Here is a 25756-nt window from a genome sequence, read left to right on the forward strand (position 1 = left end):
ACTTGGTCTGAGTTCTAGAATTCCTCCTGTGTTTTGATGATTTAATTTCCACTAAATATGTATTATTCATTTAAATGTTCAGGAAAAGTGGCCTGGATCCCTTATCAACACTAGATATAACATATCTAATTCATATATATACAGAATATGGCTGTATATAAAGCAAGTACTTTGATTTAATACTCGCCTAAATGTTGCCTGTCTGTATAAACCTGTGCTGTAGGAGGTGGTTGAGCTGTAGTGTTGATACCTGTGAAGCTCCCTGGTGTGACAAATATGTTTTTTTGAGCTCAGCTGCTTTTCTGCCGAGAAGAAAAAGCTACAGTGCCTCTTAAGAGGCTCTTGGGAATCAAGCTTTACGGGGTTGGCGATAGAGTGAACTAACAGGGCACTTAGCTGCTATCTGTGGCTAAAGCGGACTATCTAGGATCTCAGCAGAATGCTGCGCTAGGATGTCTGAGGGGAGCACAGACCACTGCTCATCCTCTAAGTGGTTTAACTCTCTCCAGACATGACAAGGCTTCTCATCTCAACCGGGCCCTGGTCAGGGGCTACGGCGCAGATGCACACACTCAGACACGCTCGATTCAGGCCAAGTAATGGAGCAAAGCGAGCAGGCCGAGGCAGATGGGCTGCTGTGTTACTGGGTTGGTGGCGCCGACTCTAATTTCAATCTGCTCCAGCTCCTGCTTTGCTTGTTTTATAGTTAATGCCAGTAAGTGATACTCGGCTGCACTGGCAGCAGGTTGGTCTGACACCAGGTTGAATTCGACAAGGTGTGGTAAATGATTGATTGAGACACAGGTCATGTGGTGAAATCAAGCTCATCCTGAGTCGTGACCTTACAGCGGAGGTCAGCTGACACCTGTGATTGAGTCTCGGCGCTGCCTGTCCTCTCAAACTACGAGAAAGTCGCAGCTCCCCTTTCAGATGGACTGATTAATGGCCTATTGTGATCCTCAGAGGAAACAGGGTTTGTAAATTTGTTAATTGGTTGCAATTAACAAATTAGGTTTGTCCAGACCATACTTTTTACTGAACTGTAGTGTCAGGTAAAAACAAAGGAGGCTTAAATTTGTGTTGGCATCTAAATGCTGCTGTTTTGCCTGTTTGCATCCATTTTTACCATTCTACATGTATGAAGAGTTCTATACTACAAAACGTTGGATCAAATGATCAAGTTACCTTATTGTAGCACACAAACATTCTGTTGCCAGTGAAAACTTTCAGAAGGTTGTGTGAAGCGTTTTTGTCCTCGGCGGAAGTTATTTGAACACTCTGAAGTGAAATGAGTGAGCACCAGGGATGTAGGGACAAAAGTCAGCAAATGCAAACATGCGTGGCTGTGGAGGTAGATATTGGTAAGCTTAACGTGCTTGAGACTTCAGAGTGTATTACTACTACTACTAATGGATACTAAATAGTACCTGAATACTCCAAATTAAACCATCAAAAACAATGTTGTGTGAAGGCAAGTTTGGCCCCATGTAGGCCTACATGGTGTAATTGAGTGTAATAGAGAATAAATCTAAAACATTGCTGCAGTTTGGACTCATTGTTTTGGCCAATAAACAGGGGTTTGAAGCTGAATATTTGAGGTGTATTATTATTTGTTAGGAGAACATGTTCTTTCAGTACAATCTCTTGTGTGTTTAAATAATATTACCAACAGAGGGCGATATACACTTATTAAATCATATGAGCCATGTTTTATACAATGTAATTTTGTTACTAAGCTTTAGAATTAATACTTTACCTGCACCATTGAATTTTAGTTTTGTAGACAAAAGGATGTTAACAGCCCCAGTTGTAGGAAATGATCTGGTCTTTTGTCCAGGTGACAACCCGCCTTACATCATAGAGTCTAATGAGGCCAGCTGCTTTTGGAGGTGCCCTATAAGAGAAACTGAATCCTGCGGGTGCAGCAGCAGTCATTGTCTGAGTTTATAGGACACTTCTATAGTTTCCCCTGCCCTCGATAGGCAGCAGCTGAAACATGGGGTCCTTTTACACTGACGCCGTAAGAGGTGCTCTGATGGCAACACACGGTCAGCTGTTGACAGCTCTAATTAATTACATCAATATAACTTGAGTAAACTAAGAATTGGCGTGAATGTCTTTGGTTACAGATTAATGGATGATTTTCCACTTGTTTAAGTAACGCTTACAGTACAATATGAACTAAGAAGAGTAAATTGAAGTATTAATTACTAAGTTATATTTAGACATTTTTTCTCACTGAGGAAATTATATATTTTGGAAAACAAGCATTCTCTTTTTGTTGCCAAGGTCTTGATATTAAAACTGATAAACTGTCCAGGGGCAGAACTTGAGAGCTAAGAGGCCCCTCATCAAAAATAGCTGTTGGTGCCCCCTGCCAGATTCAGGAGGTATTTAGAATCACATTAATGACTGTAAAGAAGCTTTGAAACTGAAACTAATTAAATAGCCACGTATAAATACATTCATATAATAAATATGTAAATAACACTCACACTGACCGTTCATATAATTACAAATTAGATTTTCTTACATTTTTTCCCTCCCTTTTAAATGTGTGTCCCTGTTCGGAAGCCCCTGAGTTCCAGACAGGCTAGTTAATGATTAGCATAGCAGAGGATCGAACCATATGCAGAGTTATACAAACACATCTGTAATCAACCGAGACAGATGTGTACAGATGTGTACTGGACATTTCTAGGCCCGTCTAACTGTAATGCCAGATTCTGGAGTCTGCTATGTCCATAAGGCTAATGGTGGTGTTGCCCTGTGCAGGTACGGATGGAGGCGAGAAATATCTGATTGTTGACATTATCAGTAATAGTAAGTGAGAACTGCCCAACGTTGACATTTATATCTGCTACTAAGTTTACAGGTGCACTGACATTCATGAGCCACTAGCGAGAGGTGATTTTCAGTATGAAATGATATGTTGTGTGGACCTTGAACGCAGTCTGTGTCTTTACTCTGAGGTCAGACCGGTGCAGATAGTTGATAGTTGCCAGGTCATTCAGGTGAAGGACACACTCGTGTCACCCTTCTGTTTTTGGATACCTTCAAACACTACACCGTGCCCTTGATCGCATTTTAACGAGATGTTCAGTGGCCATACAGTAAACATCCTGGTGGAATTCTGTTACATTCTATATTTAGGCCTCCATACTATCAATTATCTTGGGGTAGTTTTACTATCCTAGAAAATGATCCTCAGCCAGCGATCTGTCACTCGATAGAGCGTGTCAATAAGCTAAATGTAGGAGCTTTTTACTAATCTCCCGATGTCATTAGCCATAAATCAATAAGGCAGATTGATTGGTGGGCATCCTCACCTTGTATGACATCTCATAAATGGATTGCTCTGTCAAGATATTAGGTTGGGTCGATGGGGATATGTAAGCAATGTGCATTTTCAGATTGGGTGTTTCAAATATTTTTCTTAGCCAGTGTAGTGTTTCTAGATTTAGCAACTACTGAAGCCCAAGTGATTTGTTGGGAGCGACCAGACACAAATTTTGCTGTTTTATCTGGACTGTGGGGAGCAATGTGTTGACTCCGAAAGCCTGTGTTGGTAAATTGTTGCGGCTGTTGCCAGCGCACGTACACTTGCAGTGCTGTCATGCCTAATCTAAAGTGATGCAGTGATCACAGTCCTTTTAATACTCAGTGTGGCCCTGACTGTCCTCTGGAGGCTGTGTGCTGTAGCAAGTACATTCATGTGCAAATGAATAATATCACCTGGCAACTTCTCACTGGCCTTTGATCATCCGAGAGCTGCGCCTACTTTGAAACTTGGCTGTGCCGCTCTGGAGGAAGAAAGGACCACATTTTTTGGAGAGCAGGTGGCAAACCTCAGTTGTACTTAAAGACATTGGACAATGTCAAATCCATTCAGTCTCTGAGTAGACTATTTTCCCGGGAGGCAAGAAAGAGGTTTGGTGGGGTAGCAGTGTTGGTCCGTTGGTCCAGGACCTACAGTACATCCAGCCTTAGTGTATGTACTGTACAGCCTAGTTGACAGAAGGCTCAAACACTCATAGACCTCAGAGAATGTAATCTATTTATAGTACAAAGTACAAATTCTTTCTTATTGCCATCATGGTTTTCACATTATTATTTCTAATGATACACGAGGGACCCCACACAGTAGTTCTGTCCACTGTACACGGCTTTTTTACTTGCAGGGTGAATCCTACTAATATCAGTGATCCTGTAACTCTCTTTTGCTATAGGTGGGCCAAAGATTTCAGTCACATACATCTGGAGATTAAATTACCAGAAAATGTAAACATTAATGATATTGACTTCCTTAATGCCATCATCATGTTTTCCCATTTCTAATTTGTTTTATACCTTTACTCAGAAAAATATATTTGCTGGCATTTAGTGTTAATTAGATGTTGGTACATAGCACGCTAAACCCTAATATCGGCTTGCATCCCTGCAGTTTCTGTGTAGCTAATGGAATTAGATACAGTCACTGTCTGGCAGTTGGTCTGTGACTGGTCTGTGACTGAGGTTAGATTGACCCAGGGAGAGTTTTTTTCAGCCCCTACAGCAGTTCTTCTCTTCACAACTGTCTAAAACAATTATCTGCTACGTGTCCTAATGCAAACATCCGTTTCCATCTTTCCTGTCTTTAAAGCTTTGACAGGTGCAGACATTCAATTCTTCCCTGGAGATCATGAGCCTTTCTACCCACTGACTCCACACTAATGCATTTTCACTTGAGGAGCCATAGTGGGAAATCCCACAGAGCATCAGGCCTCACCCTACAGCTCCACTTAAACAAGCCACTGGTAAAAACCTGTTTCATGTGGCTCTCGCTGCCACACAAGACACCAGCTTCCCAACCTGTATAGCTGCAAACTACAGAGACAGATAAAGAAGGGAGGGGAGAGAAAGAGAAAATATAACAGATGATTTGAATTAAGCACAAGAAATGCTGCTGTAGAAGCCTAAGAGAGGGGTTGTCTCATGTGTCTCTTTTGTGCGTGTGTTGTGGGGAGTTGGAGTTGTCGGGAAACACAATTCAGGCTTGATCCATCCGGTGATAGGGATAGGACAAGTTGCCACGGCAACCCTGGCTCCTGATCCCTAAGACCGGCTGGAGCTGGCATAGAATGAGAGCAAGCAAGTGAGAGACAGACTGGAGGAGAGTGGGGGGTGGGGGGGGGGGGTGGAAGGATGACTTTCGTTGGCTGAAGTGTTGCCAGAAGTTTTGACAACTGTACATTAATGAACAGGAGAGTTGGAGGCACGGTACAGGAAGTCAGGGTCTCCAGAGGAACGACTGCTTCATAGTTAGGCCATCTAAACGCACGCAGACGCACGCAGATAAACATACACACATGGAGGACATTCAGTTCCCTGTTTACACCATGTGGAGGAACATACTGTACATTTAAAAACATGGAGACATGAAGATGCTACTGAAGCGTAGATACAGCCTGCTGTGGATGATGGTCAAACATATAGTGTAAACAGTGTCCAGTGATAACGAGAAGCACAGTATTAAATTGTATTAATTTGTTATTCATTAACTTCCTCTTTGTTTGTTTTCCGCTGTTATTTATTCCACTAACTCAAATTATTCCTGTCTTGTCCAAGAGATGTGAGCAGGATGGTGCTGTACCTCTCCTGACTGTTTAAGCTGCACCTTGAGCCAGTAGCATAAAGTTTCAAAATATGCTAATTTACATTACATCAGCTGCTGGCTGTGCTCTAGTTTCTTATACACATATATCTGCATATATATTGCATGACAGAAACGGTGTGAAGAAAGGAAACGAGGCAGTTTCTAAAAGTAAAAAGCAGCTTTGCTTTTCTTTGTACTCAGATTGAAGGTGTGATTTTAATGTGTTATACTGGTCATACAGTATATATTTATAGAGCTACACAACAAATATTTTAATATCTTCTGCCATTTCTGTCTTACACACAGAAGATGTTGCGGAGAACGTACAGTAGCAGCATCTTCCTCTCCTACTGTAAATTTAGGCTTAGTCCTTGCTGTGGCACTGTGGTTTTCTCCTTGTGTGTGTCAATTGGAGTAAATTGTTCCCGGTAACATGCGTAACCTGTGTGATTTATGTTTGCTGGTTATTTCTTTTACATGTGATTGCTTTCTAAAAAAGCTGAGGTAGGTACCCAACAGATGCACACTTAAAGTTCTTAGATGAATTAAAACTGCGTTGATCGTGTGATATTCTGCATATCATTATGCTTTAATGCATCTTAATGTAGAGAGGTGATATCAAGGCCTTCTGTGACTCAGACTTATATAAATGAATTAAAATGTAATCCCTCTGATTCTGACCCAGCACAGGTCTATGTGTCACTAAGCAACACTTTTAGATTTAAATGGGATGTTAACCATGACCACGGTGGCTTGACTTAATAATAAATGTGAATGTTCCACTGTGAAAATGACAGAACCTAAGCTTCTGGTGCACACTCCACTGTTATCCTAATAGCTATAAATAGGCTAGATTTTTACCAGCTACTGGACTACATGCAAATCACCAGAGAAAAACAAAGGATTACCAGATAGCAAGTCACTCAATAGGTAAACAAAGTCTAAAAATACTACAGGCTCTGTGTGCTCTGTCAACACTAATCACGGCGCATAATAATTTTGCTCTAATCTTGTTTGTGTATAATATCAGCTGAACGGAGTATATGCAGTAACATAATATTCTCTAATGTTCCAGGGTCAGCCCTGAATAGTTTGTTGCATATCTCACGTCTATTTTCAGCACCAGGGTGTTAACATTTAATTTTAATAATTGTTTCCAAAGTGGGTTTAAGAGAGAAAATGGTGCCAGAGCTCAGACTGGTTACTGCAGTGACTCCGCATAACAGTTACACATTGATGACCTTATTCTTGTTTAGTCGTGCCGAAAGCCGGCAATATTTGAATCTTAATGATGTTCCAAGTGGTTTTCTCGCCAAGCGAGTGATATTTTACTAAGACTTAGTTCCCATATTATTATTATCTTAGACTCAAATGCCTCATCACCACTGTTCCCAGAAGATGACTCATGTAATCTCTGCTACCATGTGATTGTGTCACTGGGTAACATCCAGCCGCTCTCGCGAATAGATGCAATTGTCACCATCTGTAACGGCAATCACTGGCTCATTTAATTACACTCATAGGTGTGCGATGGCTTGCGGATCTCAGGTGTTTACCATTCATGCTGCGTGTGAGGAGAACAGAGCGAGAAGCTGTGTAACACTGGAGCATAGCAGCTGTAATTTAACGTGACAAAGATGTGTAGGGAGGTGTCTCAGCAGGAGCGCTTTTAGTGCAGGAGAAGCTAAATGTAGAAACACGGCTGCTGCGCTTTTGCCTTCAGTGATAGGGACTGTTGTCACTGATCTCAGATCTAGTCTGAGATGTCATGGTAATGTGAGTTAATACAGATGACAAATGCATCTACACTTACTGTTGAACGTTCAGCGTTGCTGGGCACTCATATGCACTCGTTGGCCACTTTATTAGGGACACCTGTGCAGTCTGATTCAATGCAATACAGCAAATCTGACATTCAAACATACATTCTGCAAATGTAAAATGATTCCTACAGTTATTAATGCATTATTTAACAAGTAAATCAACAGGTATTAAAGAGACAGGTAAGGAAAAACATCCAGCAATACTGTACAGTATAGCCATGATATGATGATGGGTTATTAGGATTCAACCTCTGGGTACCATGAGTTAATTTACGATCAGTAATTAGAGAGTAAGAGATATTTTAAGAGTGTAGTGCACTCTCCCTATGTTTCATATCTGCATCCACATAATATTCTGTGTGTTAAAATGCCAGAACCTAGTCATAACTCAGGTAGTGGTAGTGGCCTCCTGGGCGCAGTGCAGTGTTCAGTAGGAAATTTGGTAGCATTTTTCTGCTCCAAAGACAATTTAATCTGGTCTAGTCCCATGTCCCATGAAGTGATAACGGACTGAAATGACCTCACTTTACAAAAATGGCCTCCTCCAATACACAAAGACACCGTTGTCACAATACAGCAACACGATTACACACGCCGACAGATACATACGCACCACCCTGAGTCACAGCAACTCCAATTTGGCACCTCGAGTGGACTAACCAAGAGACGGGGACATGTGCAGGGTGATACGTCTGTGGGATGACACTTGTCTTTGGCGATGAGCTGTGCAGTCACAGGCGTTTAGCTGTGATGGCGACACTGACAGAAGACAAAGCCACGGGTTTACAGGGAGCCGCCGGCGGTATCTCAGAGTGACACGTGGGTTATCGTTGACACGCCAACACTGTGTCCCTGGCGCTTATTTCCCATGAACCGAGAGCCGGGTTGCGCCGGTCCCAATAGATAGGAAGACAGCAGATGGGGAAAGGTGAGACATTTATCTGTGAAAGGGGCCGTCAGGGAAAACGTCTGGGAAGATAGGCTGATGTGCGACTACAGTGGAAGCAATAAGACAATAACTTCTTCTTATTTATTCATTTGGACTTTTTTTATATTTCCTATTAGCTTTTCCTGGCTTTTGTCAGAGCAGTGATCAAGGACAAACTGCAAGAATGAGCAAAAATAAAGGGTGAGAGAATAGAAAGGCCAGGAGGGTCATTCCTGGATTCAGGCAGCTATTCGCCTTGGAGTGATCCCTGGATTAGGGGGCAAGGCCTGACTGCCCAATCTAAATTGCTCCACAAACTGAACAGATTAAGCTATAAATGAACGGACCAACGGAGATGATAGAGTCAGGCTTACGGAGGGATATTCTCTATTCAGAAACACTCCTAGCAGCAGCAAGGAGGTTAAAGACGTGGAGGGAACTTTCTTTTGTCTGAAACAAACTCTGATATAAGAATGGACAGTGTTTCCGCAGTGATGCTGCTGATAACAGGTACTGTGTCTGTCTGTCTGTCATCACAAAGACCACCATTGGTCATAATTATCATGATGTCAGAGTAATGCTTGCCACCACTAACGTCACACTTCAGTCAGTGTCTGTGTCATTGCCAGTTTTGCTTCTTGATCACCAGTACAGCATCAGTAGCAGTATTATTCTCATCATCAATGTTGTTTATGTGTCATTATCATGTCTTAGTCCACCTGTAGTGGCTGCCATGGAATTTTGTTATCCATGGTGCACAGAGGATGAATCCTTCTGAGGCTGCTGTCCTTTTCTCAAGCATCACTATCAGGTTGTGTGTTTATTGATTATACTTTGTGTAAAGCTAATTTATCAGATGGTCAAAGGGCTCCACCATGCTCTGAGGATAAACCGCTGGTCATATCATGGCATCTCATCTGGGGCTCAGATGGGGAAGATTTATTACTTATCCAGTTAAACTATTATTTTTGTTATTATGGATTGGTACAAAACCACAGACCATTATTCTACCAAAAGCACATACACCATCCATTGTGGTGATTCCTGACCTTGGCTGTAAAACCACTATGTTGTGGACATTTTTTATTTGGATTGACTGAATTTGGAATGATCTATGCTGCAATTCTTTTACATTATCTCTGCTTGTAAATCAACATCTAAACATTTCAGCTTTGGATTTCTGATTACATACAGTACCAGTGACTTTTGCATAAGGCTCGTGGAAGTTGACTAATATTACTGTAGCATATGAAGATGTCAAGCGTCACAAACATTATTCTGTAGCTTCTAAAGGCTTCTTTATTCTAGTTGCCTTTTCCAAATATTTCCTGTTATGCAATGCTTTGCAATACAGGGAGATCCACATGTGCCAGTCGGAACCAGATACATGTTCATAAAAAAGAAATCACACATATGACCTGTTCCTCTCTGCAGTCATGAATGAGCTGATGTTGAGTGGATTAGGCTGTGCTGGGTTTATTTAATGATTGCTGCACAGGCTACAGTATGCGGAGGCTCTCTCATGGGCTGAGGTCAGAGAAAATGCCTCGTAGTAATAGAGATCCTTTACAACCACCAGGGGAAATCACTGCTGGGTTGTTGGCGGCCCACATAATTAACCATGTTAGCTTTTTTACGCTCACAAAAGCTGGAGAATAAACCCTTTGTAGGCCATAACCTTTAAATCCTGCGTCACATAAAGTGGATGGGGCCTGTTTGACAGCAGACGGCATCCCTAAATTCACGACAAAGCCAATTTTAAATGATTAAGCACTCTCAGAGGAGGGGAATTGCGTGTTTCCCTATTGATTAACGAGGGAAGTGGACTCATTTGACTGAACATTTCAGGAACTGCTGGGATTTCGGTGTTTGTTCCTGCTGTACGCTTTAGGAAGATGGATGTCTGCTATCAAGAGGGCCTGCACTCAGGTTGAAGGACAGGCTCTCTGCTCACTTCTGTATCACTGCATTCACGGTGTCACGCTGCATCTCTGCAATGCTAAATCTGAACTTTTTTGCTCACAGGCCACAACTTGCATTGTTTGTTATTAGTACGACTAATTAGCAAGGCCCAGGGCAAGGTTACACTTTAGTGTAATACCCATTTTACTTTCTCCAGTACATCATAATGATGATGATGATCCCACAGGGCAGAGTTGTAATAATTCACCTGCTGTTTCAGCTCTAATGATACGGGGGCTATTTCAGCTCCATCCTTTTGAGCCTGACTGTGCCCGTGACGAAAGCAAGACCGTAACATCCTTCCTCAAACAGAGACATTTGCTAGAGACAAACTTTATTGTGCCAGGCACAGGAAAAAGACAAGATTTTTTAGCAAATTAAAATAGCTTCAACACTACTTACAGTATTACGATTCCGTTGCAGAACAAAGTTAATCTGCTTTTTATGCCAAGTTAATATCTGTGACTTTTTATTGACTACAGAAGTACACAGACCATTACATTCTGACCCATGAAGGTGAGGTGAATAGAACTATCTCTTCAGAGACAGGGCGGCCGAAGCTCACTGTTGCATTTGGGAAGTGAGGGCTGGCTCATATTGCTGAGAAACCTAATACTGTTGTGATAGAAAGTCATAATACACAGTGCATCACCTTGGGGGCTGCAAATCTACAGTCCAGTCATAGTCACTGACCCCTGCTCTCCTCAGAAAGTGTGGGCATGATCAGAAGCACATGCATTTGAAGAGGGCGGCCTGGTCTTATGTGGATGACTTGTGTGTGTTGCACTTATCTGGGGAACACATGGCACATGATGTGCTATGGGAGGAAGGCAATCCAGCCAAGGCGGGGTGAAGCTGTGGTCAGTGTTGTGCTAGGAAACCGTGAGTGCGGCCGCTTTGGCACGTACAGTAGCATCTAGCCAAGCACTGGCCCAGAAATGGTCTGACGAGAGCAACCAGCTGATGAGCCGATTTGTTGAATTTGCTCCGAATGCGTAGGACGCATTCAGTATATACAATATACTGTACAGCAAAGTAAATAAATCTGTACTATTACATATTTATAAATGCTACATATAGCTGTAATAGGATCAATTTATTTGACCATAAAACTGCTGGACAGTCACATGACAGTTAATATATCCCAGGAGGCAGGGGATCTTAATATTTTAGTACAATAAAATGATCACTTCCTTGGACCTAAACAAAGCAAATCCTGAAGTGCTTATGAAATATTCTCAAGCCCCCAGGCCCTAAGAATTCCCCTGTGATTGTCACTGAGTCCTATATTCCACTTTGCCTTGTTTAATTTCAGTTTAATTAATCATTACACCTTCAGCAGTATTTTAGGAAAAAAATGCTTGATTTCCTACTCTTTACTGTGATTCATAGGGCTTTAGACAAACACAGTAAGTGATGTTCCAGATAAATGGGACATAAATACAGTTTATACATTCATAGCTGTCATTTCCCACAGAACCACGGAGCTTCCTCATCAGGTGCATGCGGCTAGAGACATTCGAGGAGTAAACGGCGCTGGCTGCTTCCAGGAACGCGGAGACCTGTCCCTGCAGCACAACGCATGTCTGGTTCCACTACACCAATATGTTGGCTGTCACACAGCATAGCAAAACATTTTAGACATTTTTTGTTGCTTTAGTGCAAACAAATTACGTATGACAACTAGTTTTCCTATTTACTTTTAATCAACACAGTTCACAGTATCTAAACTAATCCTTTTGTCTTCCAAATAGGTTTCCTTTGCCTTGTTTGCACAGCACACAGTGTTCATGTCCGCTCCCCAGCCAGCTGGCCTGTGTTTGAAGGTATACTCAAACCCAATCCACCCTCATATGTTTCCTGTTGTCCTAAAACATACTCTACATGTATTAACTGTAGACATTCTTGCGCTGCTGCTCAGTATTGATTTTGATCAGAGCTCAGTATTTAGTCTGTTCTCTCCCTCTCTGTTAAAACAGCTTTTTCCGCTACCAGATGTCCGTTCACTGAGCAGATTATGAGCTAAAACACAATTAATTAATGTTGTCACTCCCCTTAATGTGAGTACGACTACCTTCTACTGCTCCAGCGCAGTCAGTAGAATGGATTTACTTTTTATTGTTTTTGGACATTACTCTTGGTGAATAATTGTGTGTTGGAAACCAAAGTGAAATCCAGTGTGGTCAGTGTTTCAGGACGGTTTGTGCTGCATTCGCTTCCCCTCTCACACCCCCCGCTGCTGTGTGAGGAACGGTTTTCTCAATGGACCAGATGGAGCGGGAGCCTGGACACATGTTCCGCTACATTCTGGGCGTGTGTTTGTTTGCGTTTGCCTCTCTGAGAGCGCGGAGGGGAAAATGAATTGAATCCAACGGGAAAAGTGGAGCGAGCGAGGGATGAACAGCGGAATAAAATGTTCAAATCTCCGCTCCAGATCACCTGCCGTGGTTTTTAAATCGGTTACAGGATTGTGATTCCAAGTCTCTGTTGGCCGGCGAACGCCTGCAGTTAATGCTTCATGTTCTGCTGAAGTTCCCATGAGCAACACGTTTCGCTTTGTTAAATGATCCAGTGCACTGCAGAAACAAAAACAATGACTGTCCCAATAGGTACATGTATCTATAAATAAGCAGTTTGGGGAGTATATTACAACTTTGTACTAAAGTTTAATTTAGGAATATCAGTACAACGGCTTGAAAATGAAATAATACATTTTAAAAGCGGTATATGTGTCACTTTAGATGAGAATGACTGTTCTTACTGTCACTATATTTCACTTGGACGGGGACTGGTACTACTCTGTGCGACCTTTCCCCTGACTCCTTCAGATCTACAGTAGGGGAGAGCATCCAGCAGCGGGGAGTTCCAGATCCCGGGCAGCACCATGGCCAGCGCCTCCTGCTCCGAGCCGCTCCAGCTACGGCCGAGCCCCTCCGCACGCGCTGCACCTGCGCGCGCCGCCGGGCTCGTGACTCGGGTGTAGCTCATCACTTAAATCGTCTCCGCCGTGATTTGTGGCTTTTACGTCGAATTGAGCAGCAGTTGCGCATCATCCGCCTCTGAAGTGAAAGCAGCGTGAGCTGACAGCTGGAATAAAGGCGGCAACAGTCTGACAAAAGGTTTAGGCGGAAATGGTGAAAGGTTTAAAATGTATCAATAGTAGTTTTATGTTAATTAAGCGCTAACAACCGGCACCGCAGACTGCCGTAATCCGCTGCGTCCGCCGCTTTGTCTGCGCATCCATGTGGCTATTTCTCCTCGCAGTGTAGGTGTCAGCCTCTCAGCTATTGGCCTCGCGGACCATCCGTCTTCCCTTCACAACAATGGACACCCCCCGCACGCACGCCTTGGCGCGCGCGCGCGCGCGCCCGCTCGCGCGCCGCCACACTTGCGCACGGAGCTTTCGAGGAGCGACGGTGAGATGTTGGTTCAACTGCGGCTCAGCGACTCCTCCGTTGATCCCAGCTTCACGTCGGCGAGGAGCGCAGGGGAGCCTCGGCGATGCGCTCAGCGGGGGGCGCGTCGGAGTTGAAATAAGGCAAAGACGGGGGGAAGCGCGAGGAAGCGGCCGAGGGGGAGGTTTTTCCTGCGAGGATGACTGACTGGTGACAAAGAAACCGGGGAAACGTGGAGCCCATCCGGCTGCGCTCGTCACCTGCCGAAACTTGACCGACGCGTTTCAGGGGACCGGCGCGCGCTGACTCGGGCGGCCGGAGATTTCTGCCACCTTCTTCTTCCTGGAGGGGAACCATGCCGGTCCGGAGGGGTCATGTTGCGCCACAGAACACATTTCTGGGAGTAATTATCCGTAAATTCGAGGGACAGAGTGAGTAGCTCCGCCGGCGTCCTGCGCGGTTTTGCCGCTCGCCTTTTGTGTCCGTCCTGCTGCAAAATTGTTGTTAGTCGCCTAATGGGCCTTCTTTTGTAACGCCACGGCGTGCGACGCAGACGGGCTGATCTCGACTCATCCCACTTCCCAGTCACTGGCATGGACTGGAGATGCGTGGTGCTGATTATGGGCTGATTATGCCGCTACCTTGGCAGCAGCTGGCCGGGTTGGTAGTTGTGAAGCGCAGGAGTGCCTCTCGCCTCTCGCGCTCCCGCTGCAGTGGCAATTGCAGTTGCGTATGAGAAACGCGGATTAAAGAATCCAATGCTTCGATAAAAACCCACCCACAAAAAGCATGCGTTTGTGTATGTTACACATTATTATCGGCGCTGTGTTAATGCCTGCTGCCATAAATCTGGGTTTGCTGTTGTAAACAAGAGGACCGCTTTTTTTCCATCACATTCTGTTCCTGCGAATAGAATCATGCTTTCGTAAAGACCTGATTTGAACAGGTTTAATTTAATCCAGTGTGAGATTATGAAGTTTTACGTTTTTCATTCCTACAGCCCCTCTGAAGAATAAAGCAGCTATAATAGGGATGTAATGGAGAATAATCCAATTTAAAACCATTTCAACAGCCTCCAATTTATCATTTTTCCACATTCCTTCTAATGTGTTGTCTGAAAGTGTGTGCGTCTTTATTAAGACGTGATTCACCACGCTAAACTGATTTGTTTGTGCGATAATCTGCCCATGAATAATCAGACATTCTCCTCCTTCTCTCTCTTTTTCTTCCCCAACATCTGAACCGGCGCAGACAAGAAATTCATCATAGCGAACGCCCGCGTGCAGAACTGCGCTATCATCTACTGCAACGATGGCTTCTGCGAGATGACGGGCTTCTCGCGGCCGGACGTCATGCAGAGGCCGTGCACGTGCGACTTCCTGCACGGCCAGTTCACCAGCCGGCACGCCGTGGCCCAGGTGGCCCAGGCCCTGCTGGGCTCGGAGGAGCGCAAGGTGGAGATAACCTACCACCGCAAAGACGGTGAGTGCGGCCGCGGCTCCGCGCAAAGCCTCATTGGGCTGCCTGTCTGTCTGTCTGTGTGGACCATTAGTCCTGGTCCACGACCACTGTGAAACACTGGGTGCTTGTGTCGGTTTGCAGCCACGGCAGTGAGCCGCTGTACAGTAGGTGACTTTTCCACTGCCTCGCGCCCTCGGTACACAGTGGGTAATTTTTAGTTCTGACTTGGCCTTATCTGGAGCATTTTGCAGCCGCAAATCTCTGAGTGCACCCATTTAGAGCCCTGAGGGGGGGAGGGGGAGCAGCTGCGAAGGTCTCCTTTGCTACCAAGTCCAGTTTTGAAGTGATGCGGGCGCTGGGTGGCTGGGAAAGATGTTCATTAGCCTGCGCTGAGGAGGGCACCCTGGGAAGGATGTAGCGCACTTCCCTTAAGACTAATGTGAAGACAGTGAAGCGTGCGGTTGCTCTGCCTCCGCTCCCGTCATCCACAGAAAATAGCATCTCTGCGGTGCAGCACTCTGTCCAGACGTGTCACCCAGCGTTTGTTCGCTTCCCTCGCGTTTCCTGATGTAAGCGTTTTACCGTACTGTAGCAGACCTGATGTTCCTCTGTGCAGCAGCTTGGAGAATGTATTTACATGCCTAAACTGCGTTCAGATCGAGGCGTCGCTTGGCAGCGTGTGTGTGTGTGTGTGTGTGTGTGTGTGTGTGTGTGTGTGTGTGTGTGTGTGTGTGTGTGTGTGCGTGTGTGTGTGTGTGTGTTTGTGCGTGTGTGTGCGTGTTTGTGCGCGTGTGTGTGTGCGATGACTGAGCTGCCGATTGTCCTCAGAAGTGGATGTGCTGCACCAAAATGCTGTTGTGTCTGAGCGGTGGCCGGCCGGTGTGGGGGGGATGCAGCGATGAGGCGAGTTCAAGCCGCCATCTGTGGGAACGCAGTGTACGATTCTGACGACACCAGCTACCGGTTTTCAGACTGGCAGACTCTCTCACACTCGCTGGAGGAGGAACGGCTCCTACAGCAGGATTCAAACTCCAATACAGTTGCTATCCTAAGTAATAATACACAGTTTATTTGTTTTTATTGGTATGCTCGATACAGCTGATATTTTGTCCTCAGACAAAAACTTTTGCCTTTCATCATGTTGATTCAGTTTTGACTTCAACTGAATGATGTGGCCCTGACTCTGCTGCTGTGTATTTTAAGACCATATTGACAGTTGTAGCACGTTTGAATGTGCAGCGTTTGAATGTAAGCATTTAAAAATAACCATCACTGACTAGTTGATGTAACGGGTAAATGATGTCAAAACTTCTGAGCTGTGGTTACAGTTTATCTCGTGCAGTGGATGTTTTTTCTTGCAGATAATAATCCGTCATTGAGTTAATGTGATAGAAACTTTGTGTGGTTATTAAGAAGAACTCGTGAATGCGTGTCTTCAGTTTGTACTGTACTCAGGCAGGTACAGAAAACCCAGACCGGCTTGTGACAGATTTAATTGTGGACATCTCATAGAGGCACTTCAGAAACGCGTGGGGTCGGAGGAGTGAGATCGAGTTTCAGAAAATTGCTGGAGGCGATGAGTTAGAGCGGTGATGTCAGGCTGTGTTTTGAGTGGAGTGGTGTGGCCTTACACCGTGCCCCGTGAGGCTGTCAGTGTCACCCACAGCCCTTGGTGATATTGTTTCCTCTGAACTTTGACCTGCCAGCAGAAACAGCAATAAGAGTCTGTGTCTCAATAAAAGCTCCATGTAGTTGTGCTGGTCAGTGCTAAATGAGGTCCTGGTGCTTTGATTTGTGGTTTTATGTTTCCTAACATCTTCCACAGTATTTATTTATGTACCATATATTTAGTTTAGTAGTGGCTCTGATCTTAGAAATTTGAGTTAATATTTTTCTTGTAGATATAAACTCAGCAGAATATTGCAGAGATAAAAGTTAAGGGTGCAAATTTGTGTGGGGGTACATAAAAAAATTGAATAGATCATCAATAGTGTTTACTGTTATTATAGTTTTATGTAGGAAGCCTCTGGGAATGTTTGTTGAACTAATTAACCAATGAAAGCCTGTGAGACATCTTACAATTAGGGCAGTAAGTAAAGTTGAATGCAGGATATTTACACACATCGGAGCATTTCCATGTTTATGATTAGTAAGCACTTCGCTCTTGACCCAAACAAGCCCGGTGCCTCTCTGGGCCCGCATCATCATCAGCCGAGCCGAGCCAGGGCTTCAGTTTGCATTGATCCGCTGAGCAAACAGCATTAATGAGGACACAAATACCTTCATGTTGCATTGATCTTCAAAACCGGTGCACGGGAGGAAGAAAATCAATGGCTGCCGAACACCCTCCCTCCACCGGCTGGCCCACAGGAGACTTGGATAGAAAGCAGTGCGGGGCTCCTGACTGTCGGACCCTGCAGCAGGGCAAAATGCTTCATTATTATTCTGTATCCTGTGCCTCTAATTACCCCCGTGTTTTCCCTTCACCTGACTCAGATCTTCTCCAGGGAAGGTCGTACACCTATTTCAACGAGGCGAGCTGCCCTTCTAAACAAATGTACTTATATTCACAGTGTACACGATCCTTTGGTGCACTTTGCTTCTGTAATTTTAAATCATAGAAAAGACTCAAGTCTTTCTTCTTCAAATCGTAGTGCAGTAGCTTTGAAAAAACTTTCCCTCACTCCCTGGACACTTTAATGTTTTGCAAATGTAATTTCAGTCTTCGGCCTGCGTCAGACTGGATGGAGCTATCTGGGATCTGTCATCTTCAGGTCCCTCCACTCAAGGACGGTCAGAACCATTCTAGCGCTGTCTTGGGGTTTGCTTTGGATGGTTAAGGTGAGACATCACCGCGGTCTCAGGTCTCAGATCTGCAGAGCATGAGAGGAGTGATCCCTCATCCCTTCAGGCTACTCACTGCCCTGTTGCTGCCGGGGTCAAGAGCAGGCTTCACTGTGGGGACAGAGCCGTCGCTATAGGCATGGTTCTCCAAAAGGAGTTCAGCCTTTGTCCTCGCGTCACATTCAGTAACTGCAGCGCTGCACAGACGTTCAAAGCAAACTCAAATTCTGGTTGCTAAATAAAAAACACCACAAAAGTTAATGATAAAACCTTTTTTAATGACCCCCGAGTTCAAGGTCTTTCAGTGTCATTCTGCCTCCATAAAATCCATACTTGCTCCCTACGTTCCGTCCTCCAGCATCCAAAGAAACAGGGATCCGTTTTTTGGTTTTAAGCTTAAACACCAGAGCTGCTTCACACCAACTCAGGTTTGTAGCACCTAAACCACCTAAACAAGGGCCTAAACCACATTTAGGCCCTTCTGTCTTTTCCGTCAGAGCTTCCAGACAGACAGGAGGCCGCCCCCTCCTCGTCTCTCTGAACGCTATGAACCACACCTCCTTACTGTACATTTGAATGAGTCTTTGGCCTCATTGAGGATTCAGATGCCTCTGCATACAGACAAGTGCTACAGCTAACAGTCACAACAGGCTGGAGATGAACAGCTTCAAGACAATAGCGCTGGTAATTCCCGTCTGCAGCACTGCAATGACAGCTATGGAGCTCTGGTACCACCATCGCCAAGGACCTTAAATGTTAACACATTAATATATGCTCCATAACAACGCAGGCCCAGTAGAGCATGTTCATCCTCAGGCTGCTGTATTCTACTTCCAAGGAGGCCGTCCTCCCAGCTTCACTGTGTGTTGCGGTGCACACATTAGACCGCAGAGCTTCATCATCTCAGCTGAGAAGATCGCTCGCTTCAAACCTCCCCGTCTGATCAGCCACACTTGTCTGAGGCCAGATACCATGCAGACGCTGGACACCTTACAGCTTCGAACTGCTTCTTTCAGGGGAAAACGACTATCTTGATGTCTTAATGGGACATTTTATAAAGTGCAGCATTGAGCTAAAGGACAAGAAATAAATCAGCGTGAAGCAGTGCTCAATATTTCTCCAGGAATAGTGTCTCAGCTGAAACAATGCTCTAATAAAAACCAGGTCAATGTGAGAGATTTTAGGTTTAGATTAAAAAAACATTAAAATGAATGATTTGAGGTTGTAGCCGTTTAAAAAACAATTATATTTTAGATGGGACTTCTTCAGTGGCCCTTGGTATCCAGCACACAGCTCTCAGCCTGTATCTCTGCTGTCTCCTGTACCGGGATGTTAGAGGAAATGTCATTGTGCAGAGATGATTGCTCCTCTCGTGGCGACCGTAGAGATTTCTGCGAGGCAATCTTCTTTTTTTAAATCCCATGACCCCGGGTCTGCATAAACTCTCCTTCACGGTCCGCGAGGAAGACTGTGCTCGTCAGCACAACCCCGGGCACATTGTTAGCGCTTTATGATTCGGCCTCTGCTGAACCACTCAGTATTTGGGCTTATCTCTGTGACCTATAGCAGCGAAGCAGCTGTTGTTAACGTGGCAGAAGTTTATTGAAGCTGCTTGACATTTAGATGCTCTAAAAGTCCGGACTAAATATTCAGTTCAGTACTTTCGACTTTAGTGTCATTTTGTTTTTTGTTAAAGGCCACCACCTGCGGTTTCCTCCAGCGCTACTTTATGCTGCCTTCACAGCATCGTCGTGTTGTGTTGACAGATGTGATTTTTCAGCTGAATAAATACAGCGATTCGGATTTTGAAAGCCATTTTTCATTTCTTTGTAGCTTAAGGCTGAACTGTGTCTAAGTTCTTCCATGATGTATTATCTAAACTGTGCCTCTACACATCCTTGGTTTCCACCAGGAAAGACAAGCGCACGATCATCCCACTTATTTGTGCATTTCGGTCTTTGTTTACATTCTTAACTAATGGTAAGAAACAAAACGGAGTCTGTCTGAGAAGAGAGGACAGTGTTCATTATGCGTGACGTGGTGTGTGTGGGCTTAATGTGTGAGGTGCGTTTTAAGGCAGGGGACGAGGGAAAGGCGACTGTTTGAAATAAATGAATCAGAGCTACATTTACAATGACGGAGCCCCAGCTCCCTACATAATACGTATGTTTGCATAACTTTCATAGATGTCTGGTAACCCAAAGGGGTCTAATGACTTGCTCTGTGTGAAGTCAACTGGGGTTTCACGGACAGTAGCTGCTGGTTTACTGTGTATATGTCTGGACCCTGATATTAGAAGCTGTCTTTGAATCGAACGACAGCCAGGTGAGATGACAGATGAGGGTCGTAACACATCAAACATATTCTATATATCACATATAGGGGCCCTGAGATAATATATAAACCGTATCATATCAGTATGTGCAATCCTTAATGTACAGTAATACTCTTGTTAAAGTTCAACTTTCCCAGCAGCATTTACTACAGTGTGAGTAACATACTGTTCTCATTCAGCATCACTTACTATAAATGCTTTGCCATCAAAACAAATAATTGAGCCCTTAGGTCATCTGTTTAAGATTTAAGATTGAACACTGCACCGTACTCACCAAGTGCAACAGTTCAGACAGCGATTGTTAGCCTGCAGCCTTTAATGTGCTAATGAATGCACTCAGTCTTGCAAAATAAAATGTGCAAGTTAGAGATTAAGCTTTTAAATCTTCCCCTCTTAATGATGGCTTCGGAAATCGGAGTAAAAACAAACGGCTCTGACGAGCGCAGAACATATTTACCGAGCAGCTCTGTCTGCCTCTCCGTCCAATGATTCAGACTGAACCTCTCCATACTAAAGAGCTCGCCTGGTCCTTGGTGTATTAAGAAATCCATGGGCTCAGTGCACAGTAAAAGCTCTCATTTGAAAATAGCAAATTAAATGAAGCATTGAACTAGAAACAGATAAAAGTTGCTTTGTTACTTCAGAGATGTGCAGAGATTGGTTTTCTAGCCTTTTGTAACATCTACAAACCTTAGATTGTGTATCACTAAAGATTTGAAAACACAAAATGCTTGATGGTAAACTTGTATAAAAAACTTAAATTAAAACTCAAATTAAATACTGAGTCAGTGATGTCTTGGTTGTGGTCTTGAATTGAGTTATTTGAGCTCCTATACTGTATGAACTTGACCTGGAGAAGTGAAGATATTGCGTATGCCATACTTGCAGAGCGAAATGCAGACATGCCAATGGAAACTATTTAAGGAGTGTCTATGATGGATGTTATTTCTCCAGTGTCGACGCTGCTAATGCAACTACATTGGAGAGTAACGAGTGACTAGTCAGTGGGGCCCTGCAGCCTCGCACCAAGCTGGACACGATGACTGATGATTTGCCTGGAGCAGCCTGAATCCGATGGTGCGACTCTGGAATGGAAGCCATTTATGTTAAAAAAAAAAACAAAAAAACAATTCTTGTAGATCCACCACTGTGCAAACAAGATAAGCCTTTATCCCATTTCCCCTGCAGTCACCCCTCATGTTCTCAGGTTGAGCTGCATTTGAAAGCATTGCATTGACCAGCTCATATCTGTGAGAGACCAGAGCAGGCGAAGGACGGGGCAAAGCAGAGCAACAAAAACAGAAGGGAGGCGAGACAACAGGCACCTGAATGCAACACAAGTTAAATGCTAAATAGAGAGTAGATGAAGGTACGGTTGATTGGCTTCAGTCACGTGGCCCCGCCTCTGTCTCCAGCATCCTCCATCTAACTCTCTGCAAAGTGGGTTCCCTCTTTAGGTCCAAGTAAAGTGACTCTAAAATACTGCGGTGCCGGTAACGTCTAGAGCAAATCATAAAGGATCACACAAATGAAGATTCATGAATTGGTTCAACTTGAGGTCTCCCGAGCCCCAGAGAAAGCTGCGGACCGAGCCCCCTCCCCTTTCTTGACCTAAAGTGACACTGACAGATTTGTGTTGTAGCAAAGGCTTCGATTTCCTCTTCCGTGCCTCGCAGTGGATCTCATTTATAACGAGTCTGTTCAACGACTCCCCCCAGGCTTCCAGCAACAAGGAGCGGCTCGCACATTACAGATCGCCCGCTTACAAGAAAAGCCGATTTGCGGTTGCGCTCCTCGGCCGCTGCCGTTATAGATTGTGGTGTTTTCAAAGCAGATCGTGCCCCCTGCTGTGCTCTGGCAGTCCCATTTGAACGCACCTCCGTTCTGTAGCGTTTGATTGGTTTAGGTCAATTTCCTCCCGTCTGACACGTCCTTTTCCACGCCGCTCCGTTCCCCATAACAAGCGTTGCTGTGTTGTACAGCATAGTGTTGTCCTGGCAACCACTGATTCGCGCTCGGATTCGTCCTGGCGTTATGTGCCGGAGGGGTTCAAAGCCGGGGGAACACAGCGAACAAGTGGGACTGGGTCACGCGGTCCTGGTACCGGCATCGAACGCATCTCGTCCATTCGCCGAGTGCGACTAACGCCGGAAAATGAACTTTGTGATGCTGGTGTAAAGTCATAATGAGTTCACATCTCAGACACTCCCAGCATTTCATATACGGTGGAGCATGACTTGGTGACTAACTCCTACTGTGTGAAGTCTTGAACCATAATGCAATAGATCCTAAAAAGATCCTAAAAAAATGTCTCACAAAATGCTTCCTCTCCTGACGTACAGGTGTGCACAGCTGGAGTAACCGAACATCAGCTCTCTGCATCACCTTTATTTACGCCGCAGCTCAGCACTTTGTTCATTATCAGTGACTTTTAGTGTTGTTTGTCCAAACCTGATAGAATAAGTTCTCTTTATAACAGCTGTTTAAGAGTTATTTTGTTACAATTATCCTGGTTTTATTAGCCGGCGCTGCTAATATGCTCAAACACTAAAAAGCATGTTAGCAATATTAATGACAACGCAGCGCCATGTTATTGTGAGAGATATTTTACTAATGAGATGGCAGTTTTATAGTTGTGTATTCATCAGGGGTCTCACCTCCATGTAAGTGTCTGATACCTTGTAAAATGTTGTAAGACTGCCAGCGTCAGCCGTATACACCAGCTTATATCTCCACCGTGGGTTTGCAGGCACCGTGCCAGTGAATAAATGTAGGTCATTGATGTCGAATCCAAGGATCCCCCCCCCCCCCCCCCCCCCCCCCCCCGAAGCCCCTCCTCCCCCGTCGCTGCAGACACAGCCATTATTTGATGGTATTAGCGCAGACACACAGCTCCCTCCCCCAACCTGGTCTGGCTCAACACCTCGCTCTGCGGCGCCCCCTCCCCCATGTCTCACCCGCCCACCACAGCTCGCCGCCACCCGGCGAACAATGAGCCCAACATGACGACGGTTTACGCGGCATTAAAGCGCCTGGCAGCGAAGTGAAGTCAAAAGGTTTATTGATGGGCACGCAGACTTAGCCCCTCCGTCGGGCTTATGAGATTCCAGACCATGATCCCGGCTTTGCTCCCATTCACAGATTACATGTCTGTGAATGAGCGTTCGTTTCCCTTTCTGTCGTCCTCATTCATTCATTGCGCGCCCTGTTTATGTTCATTCATGTGATGGTTTATTTTCTGCAACAATATCATGGAAGTTTTAATTATTTCCTATGTAATCTTGGACCTTCCCCTGGCTTTGTAAGGGGCCATTTGGTGTTTTTTAACTATATACTGTGATTTTAAGCTCATTCCTTGCTGCATTTCATTGATTCAAATCAACCGCGTCTTATTGTTGCATATTCTAAGTAAATTTGCCCATGTTCACGAATCGGCTTGTTTGTCTTGAGAGCGAGCACTAAGTGCCATGCGGGGATCAACTTTTCTGTGAAGCCGTTTTGATGGACGGTGACTTAATAAACCCAGTGAGTGAGGGGGCCGGCCTGCGGCCCCTGGCCTGTTGCATCACGGCCGGCCAGACGCCCGACAGAACTGGACGGCTCCGCGTTATCCAGGCGCAGGAGCGCAGCGATCTGACATTTCTCTGAGGCTCCGTGTTTGCCTTTGTCCGTCCGGGTCCCGCGCTCGTCCCCACCGAGGCCCAGAGAGAGAGAGAGCGAGACGCAGTCCAGTTCACTGGATGAACCTGCTCAGCAGATGCAGCGATGTTCAGCTAAATGAAGCTCTTATAGCCACACGTCTGCCTGCCTTTACTTGGATACTGCAGTTTCCTTTACTGTATGTACTTGAATGAACAAATCGAATCATCAGAGCTTTTCTTTTTATGTCAGTGATCCAAAACATTCACAGCTTCAGGTCAAGCCCCCCCATATAATGATAGGGTACCGCTGTGCTGCGTAACTGCCTAATACATCGTAATAATTCCCATTTGAGTGGATTTAATTTGAAGCGTGTACTTGTTGGTTACAGAGCGTTGACAGCTCTGGGTTTTCTCTCCTGAATCCTGACACCTTTTCCAGTAAATGCTGCAGTGTTACACGTCGATGCCTCCAAGATGTCCCCTGCTCCCGCCCGCCTCCCCCTCAAGGTGGGAATGCTGCTACTCTATCAGTATGAAATATGAAACAGACAAAACAAGAAAGCACTCTCCCTTTTGTAACAAATAGTCCCTCCGTAAAACACTAATCTCTCAGAAACTTAAAAACATGGCCGCGCTTTCTGTCTCCAAACGGTGACAGCTTTGTTAGAAGCGACTTCTTTTCAGACGCGTCCGAGTCACTTCACTTGGTGATATCTTGTTTGCAGCACCATCTGTCAGGGTTGTGTTTTACTCCCCATTCATAATGATAAAGCGTGTGTTTATGACACCGCTCACAGCTTGCCGTGTGACAGTCCACAGAGCCATCCATCACCCAACATGATCTCCCAGATAACCTTTAGCTGTGACTGCACATGGTGCCCAAAGCCTCGCAGGCTCCTCTTGTTATTTCTCTAGCATTCTGTTCCTTAAGGCTGCGTCCAAATCCTCTTTTCATACACAGTAATGTTGTGTTAAGGATATGAGCTACTGTACATCAGAACAGTAACCTGAACGCATGTTGTTGGGGACACGTGCATAGACTGATTGGCTGCTCCTTCACTGGTTTCACGTGACCTTTTGTTTCCAGTCCGTGCAACTGTTGGGCCTCAGCGACAGCACTGATGATGTTGTCACTCTCCCTCCTGGATTAGAGCGCTGGCATCCCAGTTAAACGGCTCTTAGTACGGTACAACTGTGTTCCTGGGGGAGAAGGGGACGGGATCACGTTTCCCGAGCATGCTTCTCCCTTTGAAAGGTAAGCTGTCATATTCAGCTGCACCCAGTGCTGTTACGTTTTAACCCTACAACAAATGACTTCCCTGTGTTTTGGATCGACAGCACTCTACATCACAGCCACTTGTTACAGCAAACTTTTCATTCACCGGTTTCTGATCCTGTTTTCCTCGGCCTGGGTTGTAAAGTCCAATGGGGGACAATAGCAGAGCAGCAGTGATTCAGATTTGCTGACATGTGGATCCCGGGTCAGAGTCTGACTCGAACAAGTTGATCTGACAACAGTCGTCGTTGGCGACCAGAGGGTCGGAGATCAGGACGAAGGCAGGAGATGTCTCCGTAACCGACCAACGGCTTCGTCCTGCAAGAGGCTGAGCTCACATCAGTGTCACTCACATTACACACCTAGCTGCAGTTCACAAGCGCACACACACACACACACACACACACACACACACACACAGAGGGCAGTCGAGGAGCACTATCTGCGTTCACAAAT

General features: G+C 45.1%; 1 protein-coding gene and 2 long non-coding RNA genes across 3 annotated transcripts in view; 2 read left to right on the forward strand and 1 right to left on the reverse strand.

Moving 5' to 3' along the window:
- The window catches only part of LOC121202602 (uncharacterized), a 37634-nt gene extending 25460 nt beyond the window's left edge, over positions 1-12174 (forward strand). Inside the window, exons 6-7 of the long non-coding RNA XR_005898363.1 lie at positions 11826-11932; positions 12103-12174. This is a non-coding gene — a long non-coding RNA (uncharacterized LOC121202602). The remainder of the gene's footprint in view (positions 1-11825; positions 11933-12102) is intronic.
- On the reverse strand, positions 10666-13241 carry LOC121202603 (uncharacterized). The gene is made up of 2 exons (XR_005898365.2): positions 13110-13241; positions 10666-12924 (listed from the first exon to the last, which is right to left on the reverse strand). It is a non-coding gene; the product is annotated as an uncharacterized LOC121202603 (long non-coding RNA).
- Positions 13242-13724: 483 nt separating this feature from the next.
- On the forward strand, positions 13725-23200 carry LOC121202601 (potassium voltage-gated channel subfamily H member 7). Its single transcript, XM_041072946.2, has 3 exons — positions 13725-14174; positions 14995-15225; positions 17927-23200. Exons 1-3 carry the CDS (start codon positions 14099-14101, stop codon positions 18088-18090), a joined length of 471 nt encoding a protein of 156 aa, XP_040928880.2. The 5' UTR covers positions 13725-14098; the 3' UTR covers positions 18091-23200.
- The last annotated feature ends 2556 nt before the right edge of the window (positions 23201-25756 follow it).

The sequence above is a fragment of the Betta splendens genome, chromosome 2 (assembly GCF_900634795.4).
Source record: "Betta splendens chromosome 2, fBetSpl5.4, whole genome shotgun sequence".
NCBI lineage: Eukaryota > Metazoa > Chordata > Actinopteri > Anabantiformes > Osphronemidae > Betta > Betta splendens.

Bases quoted from the DNA above. Each gene is read 5' to 3' on its own strand.
- LOC121202601 (XM_041072946.2), top strand. From the start codon at position 14,099: ATGCCGGTCCGGAGGGGTCATGTTGCGCCACAGAACACATTTCTGGGA. The intron at 14,175-14,994 runs GTGAGTAGCTCC...GAACCGGCGCAG, and splicing joins CCGTAAATTCGAGGGACAGA to ACAAGAAATTCATCATAGCG. The intron at 15,226-17,926 runs GTGAGTGCGGCC...ATGTAATTTCAG, and splicing joins AACCTACCACCGCAAAGACG to TCTTCGGCCTGCGTCAGACT.